General features: G+C 43.7%; 1 protein-coding gene across 12 annotated transcripts in view; it reads right to left on the reverse strand.

The window, feature by feature from the left end:
* Positions 1 to 6,264: 6,264 nt before the first annotated feature.
* PHF8 (PHD finger protein 8) overlaps positions 6,265 to 24,146 on the reverse strand; it is a 107,181-nt gene continuing 89,299 nt past the window's right edge. For 10 of the 12 annotated variants that reach the window (XM_063804425.1, XM_063804426.1, XM_016943254.4 and 7 more), the window contains 4 exons: positions 13,721 to 13,830; positions 9,767 to 10,103; positions 8,746 to 8,830; positions 6,265 to 7,643 (listed from right to left, as the gene is read on the reverse strand). In XM_063804425.1, the coding sequence (XP_063660495.1) occupies positions 7,565 to 7,643; positions 8,746 to 8,830; positions 9,767 to 10,103; positions 13,721 to 13,830 (611 nt within the window). In that variant the 3' untranslated portion in view covers positions 6,265 to 7,564. Of the gene's footprint in view, positions 7,644 to 8,465; positions 8,831 to 9,766; positions 10,104 to 13,720; positions 13,831 to 24,146 lie in introns of those variants that run through there. The other 2 variants (XM_063804430.1, XM_016943255.3) reach the window with 2 other exon arrangements.

The following is a 24,146-nucleotide window of genomic DNA, read 5'->3' on the forward strand; positions in this document are numbered from 1 at the left end:
ATCAAAATTTAGAACTTTTGCTCCATGAAAGACACTGATAAGAGAATGAAAAGAGAAGCTACACACTGGGAGAAAATATATGCAAACCACATATCAAACAGAGGATTTATATCCTAAATAAATAAAAAGCTCTCAAAACTCAATTGTAACAAACAACCCAATTAAAAACATCAAAAGACTTCAACAGGCATTTTACCAAAGAAGATATATATATAGATGGCAAATAAGCACAAGTATCATGTGGAAGTCATGTGGTTTATGTGAAATGACCTCACTCCCAACTCCAGAGGGTCCTTTTTTTCACCACAACGATTGCATCATATAATCCAGGCCTACATCAGTCAGTAGACGGAATTCCTGGGCCACAGGGATTGAGTCAGGGATAGTTCAACGGGAACAAAATTCAGGCCCTTTGAAAAATGATTGTGGAAAGTGACCATATCCCTACTTGTGGCAGGCAGCCATCTTGTGACCATGAAGAAGTATCCTGGAGACAAAGCTAACACACACAAAATAGGGCAGCACTGAGATCAGGACCACAGCTCTGATCAAACTGTGCCTAAAACTTACATACCTCTAGACTTATCAGTTACATGAGGCAATGTCCTATGCTTGACTCGCATTTTCTGTTACCTGCAACTGAAACATCTTTATGTCTACCACACTTAACAGTCAACATCCTTCCACACGTTACCTCCAGGGAACTTTTCATGGCTGGCAAATGCTCTTCTCTCTTTTCCTTTGAGCTCCTCCAGTCCCAAGAGTCTGAGTCACTCACCTTATCATTTCTCTCTCTCAGACAAACACACATATACATACACACACACCCCACACACACACACACCAAACCTCTGTGGCACTTCTGTGGTGTTTTCCCTAACTTTCCACCCTTCCCTTGGTTATAGCCCTGACCCTGGTACGATATAACATTCAACATTACACTGAATTGTGACTGTCAGTGCTTGTCTCCTCCTCCCCTGAAGACTGTTAGCTCCTGAGGGCCTGACAGTCCCTTGACTCAACTCCTTTCTGCTTCACTGTTTCATGCTTTGACCCAAAAAAGATGAGGCTTAGTAGGGAGAGAGGTGGAAGGGTGAAGGGCATCCATCCCTTTGTTTACTAACATTTGTGTGTCCCCCCCTAGTTACCTGCCTCCATGCCTTTGCTGGAGAGGAAGCCACCTAGGTTGTCTCCACCTGGAATGTCTATTTTCACACATTCCAAATCCTACCCTTTCAAACTCAAGGCCAACTCTGGAAGGAGAAAGGGCTGTGACTGACCAGGAAGGGACATGTGGGAACTTTCTGGGATTATGGTAGTGTTCTGTATCTTGATAGGGATGTGGGTTACACAGGTCTATACATTTGTCAAAACATGTGAAATTATACTCTTAAGATGTGTGCATTTATTTCATCGTATATTTTACCTTAAAAAATATTCAAATATTGAACTCTAGTAAATGGCATGCATGCTGAAATGTTTAAAGGAATGTGTACACATGTCCAAAATTTTGAAATGCATAAAGCGTTGATACATGGGTATGCATATGTGATAAAGCCAAGTGTAGTAAAATACTAATTGTAGAATCTGGGTGGTGGATATATGGGTGTTCACAGTACAATTATTTTGACTTTTATGTCTGAAAATGTTCATCACAAAATGTTAGGGAAAAAAATAAGAGATGTGGGTTAACATCTCTGGTCTCTGGTATCTTCATAGCCACAGACTTGGTTTATACCTCATTACATCTTTTTTTTTTTTTTTTTTTTTTTTGGAGACAAGAGTTTTGCTCTTGTTGCCCAGGCTGGAGTGCAATGGCATGATCTCAGCTCACTGCAACCTCCATCTCCTGGGTTTAAGCGATTCTCCTGCCTCAGCCTTCCGAGTAGCTCGGATTACAGGCATGCGCCACCACGCCCGGCTAATTTTTTGTATTTTTATTAGAGACAGGGTTTCTCCATGTTGTTCAGACTGGTCTCTAAGTCCCGACCTCAGGTGATCTGCCCACCTCGGCCTCCCAAAGTGCTGGGATTACAGGCGTGAGCCACCGCACCTGGCCCTAGACCTCATTACATCTTAACTGGAATCTTGCAATCAACTTCACACTGGCCTCCAAGTTAGCCCACTGCAGTCTCTCCTCATCCCAAGGATCGCCAGAGAGAATCTTCCAAAACACTGGACTTCCGTGACCCAGTCCCTGCCAACCTCTTCAGCTTCATCCCTGACACTTGCTACCTTACTGCAGCCTGTACTCCAGCTCAACTCAAGGGCTTGTAGTTCCACTCACACACCAGGCTACTTTATGACTTTCTAAGTTTGCTCATGCTGTTCCTTTTGCTTGGAATGCTTTTTTCCAACTCATCCTCTGCCCTCTTTGCCTGGTGAGTGCTCTTCAAACTTAATCCAGGCATTACATCTTCCCAGAAGCATTTCTGGCCACTCAAACTGGGTTCGGTCTCCTTCTTTCATGCTCCCATAGCACCTCAAACTTATTCGTAACATAGTATTTACCCACTATGATGTATGTGGGTTTCCATGTCTGTATACTAAACTACATACTCTTTGAAGATCAAGCTCTCCAATGGTATGCACAGGGTCTGATACAACAGGCTTTAATAAACGACTGTAGAACTGAACAATTGATATTGAACTGGCATGGAAGGCACTCTGGAACCTTCCAACAACTTTGTGTCGTAGATTTGCTTGCTATCTCTACTACAGTTTAAGGCCCACCACCCCTATTGACTCAGCCATCTCCCTATGTTTCTCAACCACCACCTCCCTCATGAAGCCAACTCAATTTCCCGCCCCAGTTTGGAATACTCTCCCTAATTCCTTAAAGATTTACTTTCTCTGTACTCCGAGATTCTAGGTGTTGGGCAAATTTTGACTGGGAAAAAATAAACTATGTTTGCTGATCACCTGAGTGCCAGACATTGAATTTTCATACACAAATATATATATACGTATATATATATATTTTAGGTAAAAGCCAGACAGAACTAAGAATTTTCTTTAAAGGCACTAGCTAATAAAATTCCTCCCAAGAATCCTGTGAAGTAGGGAGATCGTATCTTCATTTCACAGATGACAAAACTCAGGCAAGGAAATATGAAGCAACCAGTTCAAGATCATATAGGAAGCAGAGCTGTAATATAATCACTGGTCTTCTCAACTCCCAGGCACATCCTCTTTCCACCACATCCCATTGTCTCCAGGTTGGGCCAGGTTCTGGAAAGCCTTGAGAGCCAGAGGGTGTAATAAGCAGTTGCAAGTCATGAAGTGTTCTTAAGCAGGAGGGGATGATGAAAATAGAACTCTGGGGAGATACTCCTGAAAGGTTGTGTATGACAGAATTTAGTGTGAGGGAGGCTACTGGACTCCTGACAAGGAAAATACAAAATGAGTACTGTAACTCTCTTAACACATTCATTGGTGAGTGCTGGCATTACGATGGGGTCCCATGGAAAAGGAGAGGGTCTGAGGTTATTTTGAGAATTAAAAAGCTGAAGGGATATAGGAGTCCATCTTCTGTCTCTTGGGTTGAGTGGCCGACCTCATGGTCTGCCCCCTGGAAATGGCCTGGGATTTCTGCCTTTTATGGGATGTAGGAGTCCAGGAAAAGGTCCAAGTTGACTGGACAGTTGGGTGAAGGTTTCCTTAGGAAAGTGGCATTCGATGGGACACTAGATGAGATGGTGCCATCCCCATCTCTCCTTCAGTAGCTTCCAAACTAGCCTTCTTGACTTCAGTCTCTCCCCGTCTTCACCCACCTCCAAAGGGATCCTTTTCACACTTATTTTGTCTTTTTTTTTCTTCCTTTTTGTGGAGAACGGGGTCTCGCTATATTGCCCAGGCAGGTCTCGAACTCCTGGGCTCAAGCTATCCTCCCGCCTCTGCCTCCCTGAGAGCTGGGATTACAGGCGTGAGCCACCGCACCCGGCCCAAAGGGATCCTTTTTAAACGCCAAGTTGGATCATGTGATTTTCTGCTTAAAACCGTTTAAAGGTTCTCTGCCATTCTTGGGATAAAGTAAGGTCTTTTGACAAACATCAAAATTACATATCCTCCATAACCTGGGATTTTAAAATAAATATTATGCCTAATAACTAACCAATTATGTTCATATGCCTCCTCAAACTACATATTCCCTCTTGGGGATTGTGCTGATGTTCCCCCAGGTGAGTCCCTGCTGCAGTTTACGATATTGTTGACCTATATCTATACACACACACACACACCCCAACCTGTTTTTACTCAAGCTACTGCTTCGGCTTGGACTACTCTCCCATTGTTCTTAGCCAAACCAACGAATTGCTTTTCATCTTTCAGCTCAGGCACCACCCAATAGGAAGGCTTCCCCAATCTCCTTGCTTCTCTAGGATGGATTCCCTGCTCATCTCTATCAATGTGCTGTATCATATGATGCTCCTCTCCTCCATTCAACTTACTGGAGGGCAAGCGCCATTTCAGTTAACTTGGTGTGTATGGAGTCCTGATGAAGGGGCCTGTGTAGTTGAGGCAGGAGAAACAACATGAGATAGCAGAAATGGGGATCTGCACTCAGAACAAGTTAGGGCTAGAGGATTTGGTTTGGGAATTAACAGCATCCAGAAAGTTTAGGGGCAACCAAGCTTCTAGAGGGCTTCATAGTTAATTCCATCTTGCAAATGTAGAAACTGAGACACAGACAAGCAGTTTCTCCCAAATTACTTGGTTAGTCATTGAGAAGGAGGGCTCTTTAGCCACAAGTCCTGTGCACTTTTCCACTCCATACTGGAAAGGGGGATGACTGAAGTTGGGTGCCTCGTTTCCCTCCCAATTTTGAGACAGGAACCTCTGAACTGCTGGCACCTCCTGCCTGGACTGAGGAATAAGGTGACCAAGATTCTAGCTTATCCTCTAACCTGAGGCTGGTAAAAACAAAGCACGAAAAAGTGCTTTGTCCCTTGACTGAGGAAGGTGGGGTGGGAATTGGTGACAAAAATAACCCAGCCCATCATTCCTGCAAAGGCTTTAAAGCCCTTCTTTCCTGTTTCCTTTCTACCAGGAAATACAGTTCTCTATGCTTCAGACATGAACATTATCAAAACCCCACCTACTCCTGAGACAGACTGTGAGAACTGGAGGAGGTCATTTAACCAGTAGGTGCCAAAACCAGACAGCCTCACTCCAGACCCACAGAAGCAGAATCTCCAGGAGGAAGTAAATCTTGACTGGGTTCAAAATACTTTAATAGATGACCCACAGACAGTAAGCAGCCTGCCCTGGCTCACCCACAGAGTCAGGGTGGTGGTGAATTTGAAACTGAGGCTCCCAAGATCACCCTGGGAGCTCTCCTTAGGAGATAACTCTCAATTCTGCATCTTGCACATAACAGAGGCTTAATAAAGATCTGTTGGGTGCTTGAGCCTCAGAAGATTTTCTAATATGGTGAAGGCAAAGAACATAAGTTTTGGAATCAGGCAGATCCTGCTGCAGAAGACCACTGGCAAACTTCAGTCTCCTTAACTGTAAAATAGGACGAATATCCTCATGGGGTTTTTCAGTGAGGATTAAATGAGATATCCCTAAGTAAAATCCCTAGCCCAATGCCTGGCACCCAAAAGGCACTTAATAAATGGTAGTGTTTATCAGTGAGAAGTGGTAGAACAGAGTGATAAGAATACACATTCTGGAACCAGGTTGGTCCCAGAATTTTCATGTATGATACAGGAAGGTTACTTTGTTTCTTCGCTGGCAGGATGAGGGTGTTGGTGAGGATGAAATGAATCAATAAAGTATTAAGAGCAGTGCCTGGCACAAGAAAACAAGTGCGATAATCGTGAAAACAAGCTCTGATAATTATATTCTTCTAACCCTTGTACTGGCCCTAAGCACAGTAATCAAGTCCAGATTGCACAACAAGTGCATGGAAGAGAGAGGGAAAGAAAAAAAAAAATCCCACATTCACAGAAAGAAGACACACTTGAAAAAGCAGTCTCTGGAAAGCCCTCCCCCATTGAACTTGTTAGGCCCCTTTGAATTATTGCACCCTTTCTTTTCTGCTCAGTCTGCTTCTGATGATCTACTTCAGGTGTGTGAAGCGTGTCCCTCCTGAGGGTGGGAATACCCTTCCCACTTCAAGCATAAGGCTGAGCACCAGGGAAATGCCCGACAACTTGCTGAGGGAGAGACAGAGAGTACAAGGAGAAGGCAGCACTCCCAGACCCTGCACCACACCACCACCCTCACCACAAAAAAAAAGAATGCCAAGCAAAGCAATTGCCAAGATAAATCACTTTTATCTCTATAGGAAAGGGAGGATCTAAAAAAAATATAAATTACATTAGTAACACAACATAAGAAAAAGACAGGGACAAAAACAACAGAGAAGTCTGAATGATGCTACCCTAACCTATTTATAAAAAGGCCCTGCATCAGAAATTCACAATCCTACCCACTTCTAAAAATATATTTAGACATGTACAGAAGCGGTGGGCTTGTTTTTAAATTGTTTGCTTTTTTTGTAAAAATATATTAAAGGTGAATAGAAATCCTCTCTCCCTTCCCCCTATCCAGCCCCCAGCTAGGGACTGGAGATCAGGGGTAACTATCTCATGGTGTTCTAAACCTTGATTACTAACACTCCCAACCCCTCCCCAACTCACTTCACTTAGAACCTGAAACATTAAAAAAAACAAAAACAAAGACATCAGCCTCTTTGGAAAAGCATAACTCTGAGGGTAAACTTGCTTTTCATTGGAAACAACACAAAACAACAAACAGGGGGCTCCAAGAACCCAACTAAGCTAAATGAAACCCAGTCAAACAGAGGCTGGGTTTCAGCTCCACAGAAAACTTCTAACAAAGAAATAGAGGGAAAAGGCCGGAATCGGGGGGATTTGCTAGCAATTAGCTGCCTTTGAAAGATCAAGAGGGGGTGTTAATGGACAAAAGGGCTGGGGACCTGATCTTGGTTACAGCAGTCACCGCATAGTCAGGCAGTTGCCTATACAGGACAGAGGCTTCTCCTGCTCTCCCCTCACTACCCTCTGCTGCCTTGAAATCCCCAAAATAAGCAAAGCTGGGCAGAAACAGAGGGGAGGGGAGTAGGGACTCACGTGCTAGGGGGGAGGTAGCCAGGCTTTTTGCCTTTGGTGTGACTAGATGGAGAACTGCTTGGCCCCTGGGGTCCCCAAGGTAGAGAAAGCAAATGGGCTAAAGGAACCCCTGATTCCAAGGAAGGAAAGTAGAGGCAGGGCTATGGAGAAAAGAAAGACAAACTGGAGATACAAAGATGACAAAAGAAGCCTCACAAATTCCCTGTAGCCTGCATGGTAGCTATTAAATTCCCCAGAAGCACTGGGCAAGCTGGGGTGAGGTTGGAGTGGGTGGTACAGGTGGAAAGGGCAAGGGTACACTCCACTTGGGTAGTGCCAAATGGAGGTGGGGGGATGTTCTCCATCGAGTCCAGATTGCCAGTGAGGCAAGGCGGTGGGAGGTGGGGGCACTGTCTGGACAATGGAGACAATCCACGAAGGAAGGACAGGGGAAGGGAGGATCGGATGGATGGTCTGCTCCTTCACGGATGGGCGTCTCTTCTCTTCAACTTGGGCTCGTGAATGGCCTGTCTGCATTCTGCTTGAACGATGACCTGTCGTCTGGAAGTGCAAAGGCCCAGGAGTGAAGATGTGAGTCCTGAGGTCTTCTTCAGACCAAGACCTCAGGTGGAGAAAGAAGCATGAAAAGTTCCCGATGGAGGACCCAGGTGTGGGCCGTCCCGCCACACCCTCCATAATGTCCAGGCTGTGCTCTGTGGTATAGGCGGAGCAAGCAGGCTGTAGGGCCAGGGTTATCTGCGTCATTGGCAGGTGCTTTCAGGTTTCTGGGAGATGGTTTTCCACCTGCCAGGGCCCAGCCACAGCCACAGCCACAGCCACGTGGATAATGTTCTACATGATTTCAAAATCCAGGCAAATCCCTGGAGCTCACCCTAAAACAAGTGGCCTCATGTGTAGCCAGCTAAAAGTAGCTTCCTCCAACAGGCTACAAAACCGTGGTCAAAGGCTTGGGCATCTGACCTCTCCCTACCTTGACAAGTGATAGGAATCACCTTTCTTTCGAAAGGTAAGTGAAGTTGGCATTTCTAGGCCACTTCTGGAAATGGCCCACAGTGGGGCAGGAAGGAGGCTCTAGGCCTTCCTCTTCATTTCCATGAAGCATTTGGCAAGAGGGGGCAGAGACCACAGCCTTCTCCCATGAGCAAGTCTGGAGGTGGGGCATGTCCACTGGACTGGGGAAATGGGGCAAACAGAATGGGTGGAGGTGGGCAGGCTTCTGGATATAGGGCTAGAGTTGCAGAAAGTGTCAAGCACTGGGCTTCCCACTTCATGGCTCAGGCTCCTTCATACCTCTCCTCATCCTGCCTTCCAGCTGTAGCGGGGGATGAAGAGTAAAGAACAGACAAGGCAGGTGACGGGAGTGGTTTGGACGAGTAGAAAAGAGGGTTCTAGTCAGCTGGAAACCTCTCCCATTTACCTGCTACTCAGTGGAGAAGGCAGGCAGGATGCTCTAGTGAAAGTGGGAAAGGGAACTAGAAGGAGTCGGTGGAGGGGTCCGTGCCTTTGGTAAGTCCCAAGAAAGCAGGACAATGCACCTCAGCACCTTGTCCAGGGCAGATAGGATCCAGGAGTGCCCCAAGAGTTGACAACGGAGAAGGCAATGGGGGTAAAGGGGTGAGGGGTGGGACACAGGAGGGCTCACAGAAGTAGTTTGCCATTTCTGTGGATTTTCAGGATACGGCCGAGTCTCTGCTTTGCTGTGGCCAGGCCCTTTTTGGGACGCTTTCCTGTGGGGGAAGGGAAAAGTAAGCAAGGGCTTTGGCAAGGGCTTCAACATCAAATCTGGCACCAACTGCCCTCAGGCCACCTCCCCTTCCTGTTTCTCTACCCACAAAGTTTCTCCATCCTTAGACCATATTGGGCAGGAAGCCCTCCTTAACTACTTCCAACCAACACCACATGCTTTGACTCTTCCTCCTATGACCTCCTGTAGCAGCAACAGACTCCCTGATTACAGTTTGTCTAGTTCTTTTTTCTCCACTGATTACTCTGGTCCCAATCATTTTCCTTCCAAGATCCTGCAGGGAGGTAAATGTACTTCCATACCCTCTTATCCTACCCACCAGGACTGGACAAGGGCCTGGTTAGTGATTAGAGCTCAGTGTCCCTGAAGTTGCCATCCCTAGGGCCTTGCTTCATTAGAAACTCTCATCTTCATCAGCCTTCAACATCACACCAACCTCCATGCCCTTGAGCTGCGTACTCTAGGGACCGGGCTTTGAGGACCAAAGTGAGGGAAAGGAAGGCTTCAGTCCTCTAACTCTTTGTTGTCTCTGTCTCCCCACATTAAATCCCCTCCCATGTCCTATTTGACTGCCTCCATATTTGATCAGTTCATCTCCTTCCTCTCCATTCCCTCTGGCAGAGCCCCAGGTACTCTTCCTGCCTGCCTGAACTTGTATATGTGCCTCCTCCCTAGAGTTCCCATCTCTAGCCCACCCTCTACCTCCTTCTGGCCACCAGAAGGATCTTTCAAAACTAAAACCTGATCTTGTCTGTACTTCAAATCAGTCAACATCTCTCCATGGCCCATAAGATCAAATCCAAGCACCTTAGGTTGGCCTTCAGTGTCCCTCCCTGGTATTGTCATCTACTAGAGCACTTAGGATTTAGGGCAGGTGGCTCTAAGATCCTTCGGTTCTACAACCATATGGCCGTTGTACCTTGTCCTGCCTGATTGCTCTGGGAGCCAACTGAAGGGCGCCGCTGGGTCAAGAAGACACCGGGGGCCATAGGTGTGGTGCTGCGGTTTGCCTGGGCCATGCCAAAGGCATTGGGACGAGCGGTGTACTCATGGTCGGCGAGACTTCCTGACAGGGCCTCTTGTTTAGGCTCAGGAGGAGGCAGGGGTGAGGAGGAGGTGACAAGTTGTGGTGTGGCAGCCACAGTGGGGGCTGGTACTGTCAGACTGAGATTGGAATCTTGAGGGCGAGGCTGTTCTACCTCCTTCAGCAAAGGCTTCTTCTTGATATATTTCTTCTTTTGGGCCTTCTGTAGCTCCTGAAACACAAGCCAAGTAGGAGGAGAGATTAAGGAGTGAAGAAGACAAGTTCCCAGGAAAGGAACTAACTAGACAATGTCCAATATGGTTGTGCAACCTGCCACCCTCTCCCTTACCTGCACCAAGTCTAGCCTGGATGTACACACAGCACATAACAGGCCTTCCAATACCTGAGATCATCTCTTTGTTACCATCCATCCTTAAGTCACCACTGTCACTTATTAGTACAGTGCCAAGAAAGCTGTAAATGAATTTGGAGACTAGGATTTTGGTCCTAGTATTGCCACTAATGAGGTAGACCTTGGACACGTCTAATAATAATAACTAAATTTACATCAGCAGCTGAGACACTTTATACACTTTATCTCATTTAATCCTCATAACAGCTCTAAGAAGAAAAAATCCTAATTTTACATATGAGAAAATGGAGGCACAGGGATATTAAGTAACTTGAGCCCAAAGCCTCACAGCTGAAAAGTAGTTGGGACCACTATTTAACCAGGTCTATCTGAAGAGACACCTTGCAAACTTCTCAAAGTGGAAAATCTGAGCGTAGAAAGATTAGAAAGATTATTAGTTTTGGAATGAGATAAATCTGGTTCAAATCCAGGCTTGTGTCCCTAAATTGGATGACTATGGTCAAACTGACTAACCTTTCTGAATCTCAGCTACCTCATCTATAAAACAGGTAAAATAATATCTGCTTTTTAGGATTTTTGAAAAGATTAAGTGATGACATAAAAATACACAGCACATAGTAGATATTCGACAAGTGGTTAATTATTATTCTATCTTCATCTCTTATAATGGCTTCACTTCCTCTTGCTGGTCTTTTTCTTTTAACAGTGGGCTTGACAATCCTCCAGGTCACTGGGTCTAAAAACCTCACTTTGGGGATGGGAATGACAAATAAGGAGTTGTGTCACTTCTCCCAATACCTTGTATCTCAACCATCCACTGCCCTATGGATCTACTATCCACTGCATGGTGGACACTTGTATAGTGGGCATCTGGAGCCCTGAGAACCTGGAAACGTGGTGCTGAGAGCATGTAAATCACTTCACCTTCTGAAATGCTACACAGCCACACAAACCAACTCAGTGATCACATTTTTTTGCCTTCTCTTGGCAACACAAGCCTAATCCTGCCTTCGGAAGATCTCACAGGCTGTGGCTACCACGGGCATTTCTGGGGTACAATAATAACAATATTAGTAATACATGCCAACCACTCTTCTATAATTACTCATTTAATACTCGTAAATACCCAAGAAGTAAGAATTATAATCCCATTTGAAGGATGAAGAAACTGTGGCACAGAGAGGCTAAGTCATTTCCCTAAGGTTACAGGACCAGTAAGTGGTCAAACTGGGATTCACATCCAAGCCATTTGGCTTCAGAATCTCTTCCCTCAGCCAAACTGCTATTCTAACCATACCAGGAACTGCATTTCTGTCCCTTTTTCTCTCACTTAAATCCAGAATTACCTCTTCATATCTAGATCACTAGCCTAAATTTTGCTACCTTTGCTGCCAATCTCTTTCACATATAATTTATCCAGATACTCCCACAGACAACTAGACCATCTTATGATAGAACCACTTTCACCTTGCCAATCCCGTTACTCAAAAAGCTGTTAGCAGATCCCCGCCCAAGTTCAAACTCCCTGGCCTGACATTCATGATCTTCCACAGTCTGGCTGTTTACACTTAGCCAACCCATAATGATAATGATGAAAAAAGCTAACAGGCCTATAGTACTTACTCCGTAACAACTGCCATTCTAAAAGAGCTTGTACGTACATTACCTCATTTAATCCTAAAATGAAGTCTATGAGGAAATGAGGCAAAGAGAAATTAACTTGCCCAAATGGTAGAACTATTACATAATTTAAATCCAAGCAGGATGACTCTAGAATCCATTCTTATAATCATTACTTATTTTAACTAATTCCCCAACATGAAATCTCCAATACAGAAAGATCTGTTTCTTTCTTTCGTTCATTCATTCATTCACTCACCCACCCACCCCAATACTGACTAAACACATTTTCTGACCATAGTGGGGGTACCAAGTTAAATTAAATATATTCCCACTCTTGAAGTATTCATAGTTTAATAAGAAACACCAAAACATACATTTATGATTGTAAGTACCACGAGAGAATGTTGTAGAAGCATATAGAAAAAGGCCTCTGAAATAAAGTGGTGGTAGGTAGTATGAAGGGCTGTTAGGTAAGGTATCTGATAGGGTATGATTCTCAATGGGTAAAAGGAACATCTTGTGTAAAGGCACAAAAGCATGAGACAATCTGATATACTCACTGAGGGGACTATGAGTATTGCAGTGCACTATGGCTGTATAAAGGGTGTGCATGAGGGGCTGGAAGGAGGTCAGGGAGATGACTAGAGACCAAATCAAGAGGACTTTAAGAGGGCTTTGTGTGCTATACGAAGGAAGTCCCTTCTTCTAGAATGCCTCCCTGGCCCCTACCAGAAGCTTAGCTTGCAAAGCCCCTCCCCAATTTCAAAACCTCTTCTTTGAGGTTATCTCTGATCATCCCAAACAGAATTTAGCTCCTTAAAAGGCACTGAGAGTAATTTTCACACCTTTACTTAATTTATATTTATATAAAACAGTAGAACCCCCTTTTTCAAATTACAGCTTACACTGTATTGGGATATACATAAGAGACAGAAGTTCTGGTCAAAGAAGATTGCCAAAGATTTAAACAGTATTTAAATAGGATGTAATGACTGAACTACATAAGCATTTATTTAAATAGACAGTAATATGAAATTTGAAGTTAGAGGATATGAGTTTGAATTGTCTCCTCCATTTACTGGCTGTATTATCCTGAGTCAATTAACGAGAGCTTCATTTTCTTCACCTATAAAATGATGAAAATATCACCTGTTGAACAGGGCTATTGGGCAGATTACATTACACATTATATATGGAAGCAACTAACAAAGCAGATGCTTAACAGTGCTCTAAGCTATAGGATATGGGATTAGGAGCTAACGGGATATTGATTGCAAGATAACCAGAGAATTCACCTCCAAAGGCTCCTAAGCACATTACGCACATTAAAGAACTTTTAGATGTAATGCTAGGAGGTGAATTTGATTCTAGTGAAGATCACTCTTTAGGACAAAAAAAAAATTGGTGGGTGAAGATTAAGATAATATTATTTCATAAAGAGGACAAGAAAAATTTCTAATCAACCAAATTCCAATACTGGTGGGTGGCTGAGAACTTGAGCGTACTCAGCTGAGTCACCCCCTCAGGGCTTCATATGAGAGCAAAGGAAGGATCTGGTCCTTCTCATCTGAGAGGTTTTTACACACCAAAAAAGGTAAGTGGGTTTTTCTCTGGCCTAATATTTTCTTTCATCCTGAATCATGTCAACTGTGTAACCTGTGGAAGTAGCTTATCATTGAGTTGGGATAAGAGGGATTTAAGAGGGGGCTGGGATACTGCCAAGGATAAAGATCAAAGGTTACTCAATCCCCACTGAGACAAAGGTGGGATCCTATCAGCCTGCAGGTCTAAGTGTTGAGGCTCTAAGTCAAACTGCTATTAGTTGCAGGGTGACCTGGGGTGTCAGCACCTACCTGCTGGGCCAGCTTTGCAGCTGCTGCAGCCAAACCTGTCTCAATAGAGGCTACCCGGGTCCCCTCACGCACAGGACGGTCCTGCTTCGGCAGAGTTGGGGTCACGCGGGCTGCAAGGGAAACAGGATGAGAAGGTGTCACTAAGACATTTATCCGAATGCTAGCCATATTCCCTACCTCCAAGCTCTCCAAAGGTAGTCTCATTGGTCTTCCTGCTTCTAGCTTTTTATGAAGCCAGATTTTGCTTGCCATCACATAAGAACCTAATTCACCAATGCTCAAAGCACACACTGATTAAAGGATAAAGGTAAACCTCCCAGAGGGAAAAAGAAAAAAAATGTGAACCTCCTTTGGCTGGGCATGATGGTTCATGCCTGTAATCCCATTGCTCTGGGAGGGTGAGGTGGGACCCTGTCACTACAAAAAATTAAAAAGTTAGCCAGGTGTGGTGGCATGTGCTTGTAGTCCTAGCTACTTGGGAGGCTGAAGTGGGAGGATTGCTTGAGCCCAGGAGATTGAGGTTACAGTGAGCTACGATTGTACCACTGCACTCCAGCCTGGGCAACAGAGTGAGACACTGTCTCTAAAAATATAACAGTAAGCCAGGCCAGGTGCAGTGGCTCACACCTGTAATTCCAGCACTTTGGGAGGCTGAGGCAGATGGATCACTTGTGGCCAGGAGTTCGAGACCAGCCTCGCCAACATGGCGAAAACTTCGTCTCTACTAAAAATACAAAAACTATCCCGGCATGGTGGTGCACGCCTGTAGTCCCAGCTGCTCAGGAGGCTGAGGCATGAGAATTGCTTGAGCCTGGGAGGCAGAGGTTGCAGTGAGCAGAGATTGCATCACTGCACTCCAGCCTCAGCGACACAGTGAAACTCTGTCTCAAAAAAAAATAATAATAATAGTAATAAAATAATAATAAAAATTGGCCGGGCACGGTGGCTCACGCCTGTAATCCCAGCACTTTGGGAGGCCGAGGCGGGTGGATCACGAGGTCAGGAGATCAAGACCATCCTGGCTAACATGGTGAAACCCCGTCTCTATTAAAAATACAAAAAATTGGCCGGGCGTGGTGGCGGGTGCCTGTAGTCCCAGCTATTCAGAAGGCTGAGGCAGGAGAATGGCGTGAACCTGGGAGGCGGAGCTTGCAGTAAGCTGAGATTGCGCCATTGCACTCCAGCCTGGGCGACACAGCGAGACTCCATCTCAAAAAAAAAAAAAAAATTATCCGGCCATGGTGGTGCACGCCTGTAGTCCCAGCTGCTCAGGAGGCTGAGGCATGAGAATTGCTTGAACCTGGGAGGCAGAGGTTGCAGTGAGCAGAGATTGCGTCACTGCACGTCAGCCTCGGCAACACAGTGAAACTCTGTCTCAAAAAATAATAATAATAATAATAATAAAATAATAATAAAAATAAAAAGTTAATCTCCCTGAACTGGCATTTAAGTTTGTCCCATATTCTGCTTCTGGCCCACTTACCTCTCCAACCTTATTTCCACATCCATATTCTCAGCGTCTCCAGACGGATGGCTTCCTTATTACATCTCCAGAGTGTGTACAGCTCATCCTCTCTCCCTATGCTTTCATCCTCACCATCCACACCACCTAGAGTACTATCTTCCTTTTTGTCTGCCTATTCAAAACCTACCCATTCTTTAAGGTAAGCTGAAATCAATCTCCTACACAAAACCTCTTTGGTTCCACTGATCTCTTTTTCCTCTGAACTTATGATCTGTATAAATTACTTGATACATAGCACATACCACCTTGTCTCATTCTCTAATGCTGATGTGTTATTCTGTCTACCAGCCAGGCTATGAGTTCCTGAAGAAGACCACCCTCTTGCAGGACTCTTTTATAATGCCTTACCAACCTGAAATAAAAAAATACTCATCCCACCATTTCAAAAGGAAGTGTATTTCAGGATAACCAAACAGCCCTAAATGATGAGAGACAGCTCTTCTTTACAGAAGAAAGCCAGCTACTAAATGTAGAAGGAATGACAGAATTAGAAAACCACAAGCTGGCAAGTCCTTATGAAACAATTGATTCTAGGGAATTGGATATTCACACAGCACCAAAATATTACCCATTCACCTCAAGAAGAAAAAACTTATAATGATGAGATCAAGAGATTACCACTTTAAGTATGAACTTTACCGTCACTAATAGTGAGAAAGCACAACACAACTTCACACGCCTCTTGATGAGAAGCAATAGGAAATTCACATCACCTGAGAAGTAGTTTTGTTGAAGAGCTAAAATATAGCAAGCCATTCATATTACTTTCAGTGTTTAGGAAACAGGTACAGAAAAACAAGTTAAATGACACCAGAAGAAAACAAGCAGACATTCTACAAGATAAACTGGCTTAGTCTCTTTAAAAAGACAATGTCACAAGTAAGCAAACAGACAAATCTAGAAGGTAGGACATGCTACAGGGCAATTACACCAGTGTCAACAACAAATCAATAGCACAGAACAAAAAAGGGGAGAGTGCTCTAGATTGAGAGGGTTAAAAGGCATTCAAATGCCACATGGACCCTGTTTAGACCCTGATTTAAACAAATCTAATATAAAAACACCTTTTCATGGTTTGACAATTTAGGAAATTTGATTATGGACTTGGAATTAGATAAAGAATTATCAAATTATTGTTAGTTTTGTTATGTATAATAACAGGTTGTAAGGTTTGGTGAGAAAATATCCACTTTTTAGAAATACATACTGAAATACTTGGGGGAAACAGCATAATAACTGGGGTTTGCTTTCAAGCAAAGAAAAAAATTTTAAAAACAAGATAGTGATAAATGAAGCCAATACGGCAATATATTAATAACTGTTCATTCTCACTGGTGGATATATAGGAGCTCAATGAACTATTCTATTTTTATTTATTTTTTGAGATGGAGTCTTGCTTTGTCGCCCAAGGCTAGAGTGCAGTGGGGTCATCTCGGCTCACTGCAACCTCCACCTCCCGGGTTCAAGCTATTCTCCTGCCTCAGCCTCCTGAGTAGCTGGGATCACAGGCATGCAACACCATGCCCGGCTAATTTTTGTATTTTTAGTAGAGATGGGGTTTCACCATGTTGGCCAGGATGGTCTTGAACTCCTAACCTCAAGTGATCCACCCACCTCAGCCTCCAAAACCATAGGCATGAGCCACCATGCCCAGCCTTATTATATTTTTAAAGAAAAAAACTAATGTCACAGAAAAAAGATGTGGTGGTACTGCTGACCTAGATTTAAACTCCTTGGTTAGCTATTGCTATTATAAAGGAGAATTTCTGGATAAGCAGTATGCAGATTCTAGAACAAGCAATTCGGAAGGCTGAAATTCTTTCTTTAAAGGTAACATTTGTTTAAAACATGATCTGAAGCAAATTTACCAAAAGTTGACGCATAATTTTCAGTCATGGATACTTGGATCTCTTTTATATTGTTCTCTATAGTTTTGTATGTGTGGTGGTTTTAAAACATGACCCCAAATCCCATGACACCTTTCCTACTGATAGGTGAGATCTGTGCCCCACTCTTGAATCTAAGCAGGCTTATTTGCAAGCTATAGAATATGGTATAAATGACACTATATGACTTTTGAGGCAAGGTCAGTAAAGGCAATTTCAGTTTCCACACTGCTTGTTGGAACACTCATGCTTTTAGCAATCTGAACCGCCATGTAAAAAGTTTGATTGCCTTGAGGCTGCTGAGCAGTGAGGAAACTAGTCACATGGAGAGGCCACATGTTGGCACTTTCAGTCTTTTGTGTCCTCCCAGACCAGGCATCAAACATGTAAGTGAAAGACTTCAGATGACTCAAACTCTTGGCCAACAAGTCACCCCCAGCCTTCAAAGTTTTTCCAGCTGAGACCCCAGACTTCATGCAGTAGAGACAAGTTGTCGCCATTGTGCCATTTCCAAATTCCTGACCCACAGAATACATGAACATAAGAAAATGGTGGTTGTTTTAAGCTGGGGAAAAAAGAACCCTCCTTGATTAGACCTGGGTTTTGGGAGGGAAAAAAACCTATAAAAGATATTTTGTGTAAACAGTTGGGGAAATTTGGTTATGAACAGGGTATTTGAAGATCTTAGGGAATTATTACTAACTTTGGTAAGTATAAAAAAAAGTAGTGTGGTTACACCGGGGAATGGCGGATGTCCTTATTTAATTTTTTTGAGATGGAGTCTCACAGTCACGCAGTGGCGTGACCTCTACTCACTGCAACCTCCACCTCCTGGGTTCAAGTGATTCTTCTTTCTCAGCCTCCCAAGTAGCTGGGATAACAGGCACCCACCACCCCGCCTGGCTAATTTTTGTATTTTTAGTAGAGATGGGGTTTCACCATGTTGGCCAGGCTGGTCTTAAACTCCTGACCTCAAATGATCCACCTGCCTCGGTGTCCCAAAGTGCTGGGATTACAGGCGTGAACCATCGCACCTGGCCAGATGTCCTTATTCTTAGGAGATACTAAATTATTAAAGGGTAAAATATGTTATGATGACTTTGAAGTGGCTCAGCAAAAACTATAGATAGCCAGATAGATACAGATAGAGGAATCAAGCAACTATAGCAAAATGTTACAACTATAGAATCTGGGTATTAAGACTATGGGTATTCAGGTGCTATCCCTTCTACTTTTACGTATGTTTAAAAATTGTCGGCCGGGCACGGTGGCTCACGCCTGTAATCTCAGCACTTTGAGAGGCCGAGGTGGGTGGATCACCTGAGGTCAGGAGTTTGAGACCAGTCTGACCAACATGGAGAAACCCTGTCTCTACTAAAAATACAAAAAATTAGCCGGGCATGGTGGTGCATGCCTGTAATCCCAGCTACTCAGGAGGCTGAGGGAGGAGAATCGCTTGAACCCAGGAGGCAGAGGCTGTGGTGAGCCAAGATCGTGCCATTGCACTCCCGCCTGGACAACAAGAGCGAAACTCCGTCTCAAAAAATAAATAAAATAAAAATAAAATAAAATAAAATAAAAATAAAATTGTCATAATACACTTTGGGAGGCCGAGGTGAGCGGATCACCTGAGGTCAGGAGTTTGAGACCAGGCTGGCCAACATGGTGAAACCCTGTCTCTACTAAAAATACAAAAAAATTAGCCAGGTGTGGTGGCACGTGCCTGTAATCCCAGCTACTTGGGAAGCTTAGGCAGGAGAATCACTTGAACCCTGAGGGCAGAGATTGCAGTGAGCTGAGATCGCGCCACTGCACTTCAGCCTGGGCGACAGAGTGAGACTCTGTCTCAAAAAATAAAATAAAATTGTCATATTAACAAATTTTAAATAATGAACAAGACTAAGAGCTTATAATAACCAAATGCATTGTGTAATCCTTGAATGGATTCTGGTTTAAGTAAGCCAATTACAAAAGATATTTTTGGTGCAACTGGGGGAAATTTGAATAAGTACATGGTACTAGATGATATTAAGAAATAAATGTTGGCCGGGCGCTGTGGCTCATGCCTGTAATCCCAGCACTTTGGGAGGCCAAGGTGGGTGGATCAGGAGGTCAGGAGGTCAAGACCATCCTGGCTAACACAGTGAAACCCCGTCTCTACTAAAAATACAAAAAATTAGCCGGGCGTGGTGACAGGCGCCTGTAGTCCCAGCTACTCCGGAGGCTGAGGCAGGAGAATGGTGTGAACCCGGAAGGCGGAGCTTGCAGTGAGCCGAGATCGCACCACTGCACTCCAGCCTGGGTGACAGAGCGAGACTCCGTCTCAAAAAAAAAAAAAAAAAAAAAAAAAAAAAAAGAAATAAATGTTACTTTGCTTAGGTGTCATATAATGGTACTGTGGTTATGGAAGAAAATATCATTCAATGCATATTTAAGTATTAAGGATGAGATGTTATGATGGGCGACATCAGTAAAAATGGCAAAGGACCTCCAAGAATTCACTCCCCAATAAAAACAACAAAAAAACCAGCAAAAATTGTCAGGATAAATTTTTTCAGAACTCTGGAAATTAACAAAAGGCTTGCAGCAACCTGGAAAGCACTTGATTCAAGAAAAACAGCTGAATCTCAGTAAGAACAATGAGCTTTGTGCATTTTAACTTGCCCTAGGACACATCTACCTTACCCCAGCTTAGTGAACACCTTGAAAAATAGCAGTCCAAGTTCCCAGCAATGTAGTGAGCAGAAAGGAGCTAGAGCTTTCTTTCAAAGCCTAGTACTAAAAGCCTCTCCCTCCCTGATGGGTATTTAAAAAAAAATTTTAAAGGCATGTGCTTAATGTCATAGCTGTTTAAGGTGATGGATAACAGTTGTGACAAACAATAGATTAACCCAAATGGTTAAAAAAAAGCTAAGGAATGAGATGTCCATAAAGAATTTGACAAGTTCTCACGCATTTCTGCAAATTATAAGACCACATGCCTGTGTTGGCGCTGTAAGACTTGAGAAGGCCCTAAGCATGCACCTCTGTCTGACTTCGAGGTGCTACACAAATAGAAGTGAAGGCTACCGCAGAGTTGTAAACTGCCTGGCTGAGTGAAGGCATGCTCCAACATGCACATAGAGAGCCCCTCAGCAAGCACTGGGAGCACTCACTGGTTCCAGGCATTTCAGGAAATCTGTGTCCGATCATGAGACATCTACTAAGCTAAATGAGCAGAGACATCAGTGTGCACACACAAAAAAGTTTACAGACTTTACAGAATTAGTTCAGAAAAGCCACTAAACAAAACACAACTACAACAAAGAGTGTTCTCTGAGGAGCAGAGTGGAGAAAATCTGATTTTCAGAGTTGCCACGGCATTTAAAATGCACAGTTTTCAACAAAAAATTACAAGACATACAAAGAAATAAAGTATAGCCATTCACAAGAAAAAAAATCAATCAGTGGAAACTGTCCCTGACTTCCTAGACATAGTTGGAGTTACTAGACAAGGACTTTAAATCAGCTATTTTAAATGCTTTCAAAGGCTAAAGGAGACCATGTCTAAGGAACTACAGGAAAGTATGAGTATGATGTCTCACCAAACAGAGAATACCAATAGAGACAGAAATTATAAAAAGAAACCAAACAGTTATTTTGAAGTTGAAAAGTAAAATAACTGAAATGCAAACTTTAACTGAAATGCAAACTTCCCTAGAGGGTTTCAATAGCACATTTGAGCACGTAGAAGGAAGAATTACTGACTTTGAAGATAAGTCAATTGAGATTATCCAGTCTGATGAGCACACATAAAAAGAGAATGAAGAAAAGTGAACAGAGCCAAAGGGATCTGAAGGACACCTATTCGAAGAAATAACAACTAAAAACTTTCCAAATTTGATGAAAAACAATCTATACATTCAAGAGCTCAACGAACTCCAAGCTGAACAAATTTAAAAGGCTACACATCATAACTCAAACCAAAGACAACAGAATTTTTTTTTTTTTTTTTTAGACGGAGTCTTGCTCCATTACCCAGGCTGGAGTGCAGTGGTGCAACCTCGGCTCATTGCAAGCTCTGCCGCCAGGGTTAACGCCATTCTCCTGCCTCAGCCTCCTGAGTAGATGGGACTACAGGTGCCCGCCACCACGCCCGGCTAATTTTTTTTCTATTTTTAGTAGAGACGGGGTTTCATCGTGTTAGCCAGGATGGTCTTGATCTCCTGACCTCGTGATCCGCCCGCCTCGGCCTCCCAAAGTGCTGGGATTATAGGCTTGAGCCACTGTGCCCGGCCGACGACAACAGAATTTTGAAAGCAGCAAGGCAGAAGTGACTCACAACATAAAGTGATTTCTTTATCATCAGAACCCATGGAGGTTAGAAGACAGTGAGAAGACATATTCTAAGTGCTAAAAGAAAAACTATCAATCAGGAATTCCAGATCCAGCAAAATTATCCTTCAAAAATGAAGAAATCAAGATATTCCTAGATAAATAAAAACAAATAGTTTGACACTAGTAGACCTTACCTATAAGAAATGCTAAAGGGCCAGGTGTGGTGGCTCATGCCTGTAATCCCAGCACTTTGGGAGGCCGAGGTGGGCAGATTACGAGGTCAAGAGTTCGAGACCAGCCTGGCCAACATAGTGAAACCGGTCTCTACTAAAAATACAAAAAATTAGCCAGGCGTGGTGGCAGGCACCTGTAATCCCAGCTACTTGGTAGGCTGAGGCAGGAGAATTGCTTGAACCCGGGAGGCAGAGGTTATAATGAGCTGAGATCATGCCATTGCACTCCAGCCCAGGCGACAGTGCGAGACTCTGTCTCAAAAAAAAAAAAAGGCATGTTAAAGGGAAACCTTCAGGCTGAAATGAAAGGACACTAGACAATTGAGTCCACATGAAGAAATAAAGAGCACTGGTAAAGGTAACTAGATAGGTATATTTAAAAGACATTATCAACATATTTTTGTAACTTTTTCTAACTGGATTAACAGACAATTACATAAAGCAATTACTATAACCCTGTGTTCATGAACACAATGTATAAAGATGTAATTTGTGACAGTAATAGCATAAAAGAGAAGGGTAATGGAGCTATATAGCAGCAAAGTTTCTGTGTAGTACTGAAATTAAGTGATAATAGGCTGGGCGCGGTGGCTCACGCCTGTAATCCCAGCACTTTGGGAGGCCGAGGCGGGCGGATCATGAGGTCAGGAGATGGACACCATCCTGGCTAACACGGTGAAACCTCGTCTCTACTAAAAATACAAAAAATTAGCCAGGTGTGGTGGCAGGCGCCTGTAGTCCCAACTACTCGGGAGGCTGAGACAGGAGAATGGCATGAACCCGGGAGGCGGAGCTTGCAGTGAGCCGAGCCGAGATGGTGCCACTGCACTCCAATCTGGGCAACACAGCGAGACTCTGCCTCAAAAAAAAAAAAAAAAAAAAAGAAAGAAAGAAATTAAGTGATAATAATGTGAATTAGAATGGTATAAATTAAGTTGTTAATCCCCAGGACAACCACTAAGAAAATAACTTGGCCAGGTGCAGTGGCTCGCGCCTGTAATCTCAGCACTTTGGGAGGCTGAGGCGGCCGATCACCTGAGGTCAGGAGTTTGAGACCAGTTTGGCCAACATGGTGAAACCCCGTCTCCACTAAACACACAAAAATCACCCAGGCTTGGTGGTGTGTGCCTGTATTCCCAGCTACTTGGGAGGCTGAGGCGGGAGTATTGCTTGAACCCGGGAGGTGGAGGTTGCAGTGAGTCGCGATTGCGCCACTGCACTCCAGACTAGGCAACAGAGTAAGACTCCATCTCAAAAAAACAAAACAAAACAACAAAAAAACCCCCTCACATATAGAGAGATTAAAAGAAAGGAATTAAAATGGGATCCTAGGGCTGGGCACGGTGGCTCATGCCTGTAATTCCAGCACTTTGGGAGGCCAAGATGGGTGGATCACCTGAGGACAGGAGTTCGAGACCAGCCTGGCCAACACGGTGAAACCCCAACTCTACTAAAAATATAAAAATTAGCTAGGCGTGATGGCAGGCACCTGTAATCCCAGCTACTCAGGAGGCTGAGGCAGGAAAAGAATTGCTTGAACCCAGGAGGCAGAGATTGCAGTGAGCCAAGATCGCGTTGCTGCATTTCAGCCTGGGTGACAGAGTGACACTCTGTCTCAAAAAAAAAAATAAAGGGGGGGGGGTCCTAGAAAATAGCTATTAAACATAAAAGAAGGCAGTAACTAATGGAGGAATTGAGGAACAAAAAATAAGACACATAGAAAACAAATAGCAAAATGGATATTGAGTCGAACTTTGGCAGCTATTAGAACCCTCCAACTGATAGGCAGATGTTGGCAGAATGAATTAAAAATGACCCTACTATATGCTATCTATACAAGACACACAGTTTAGATTTGAAGACACAGGTCGAAAATAAATGGATGAAAAAAGAGATAACAATAAAAGTGGTACTCAAATGAAAACTACAATGGCTATACTAACATCAGACTTTGAGACAAAAATCATTACTAAAGACAAAGAAGAGCATTTTATAATGATAAAAAGGTCAATCCATCAAGAAGGTATAACAATTACAAACATATGTGTACCTTACAACAGAGGCTCAAAATAAATGAAGTGAAAACTGACCAAACTGATGGGAGAAAATAGATAAATTCAATAATAATAGCTGGAGACTTCAATACCACATTTTCAATAATGGATAGAGCAATTAGAAAATCAGCAAAAAAACGGACAGGTGTGGTGGCTCACACCTGTAATCCCAGCACTTTGGGAGGCCAAGATAGGCGGATCACAAGGTCAGGAGATCGAGACAATCCTGGCTAACATGGTGAAACCCCATCTCTACTAAAAAATACAAAAAATTAGCTGGGTGTGGTGGCGGGTGCCTGTAGTCCCAGCTACTGGGGAGGCTGAGGCAGGAGAATGACGTGAACCCAGGAGGCGGAGCTTGCAGTGAGCCAAGATCATGCCACTGCACTCCAGCCTGGGTGACAGAGCAAG

This window comes from Pan troglodytes, chromosome X, assembly GCF_028858775.2.
Source record: "Pan troglodytes isolate AG18354 chromosome X, NHGRI_mPanTro3-v2.0_pri, whole genome shotgun sequence".
In the NCBI taxonomy this organism is placed as follows: domain Eukaryota; kingdom Metazoa; phylum Chordata; class Mammalia; order Primates; family Hominidae; genus Pan; species Pan troglodytes.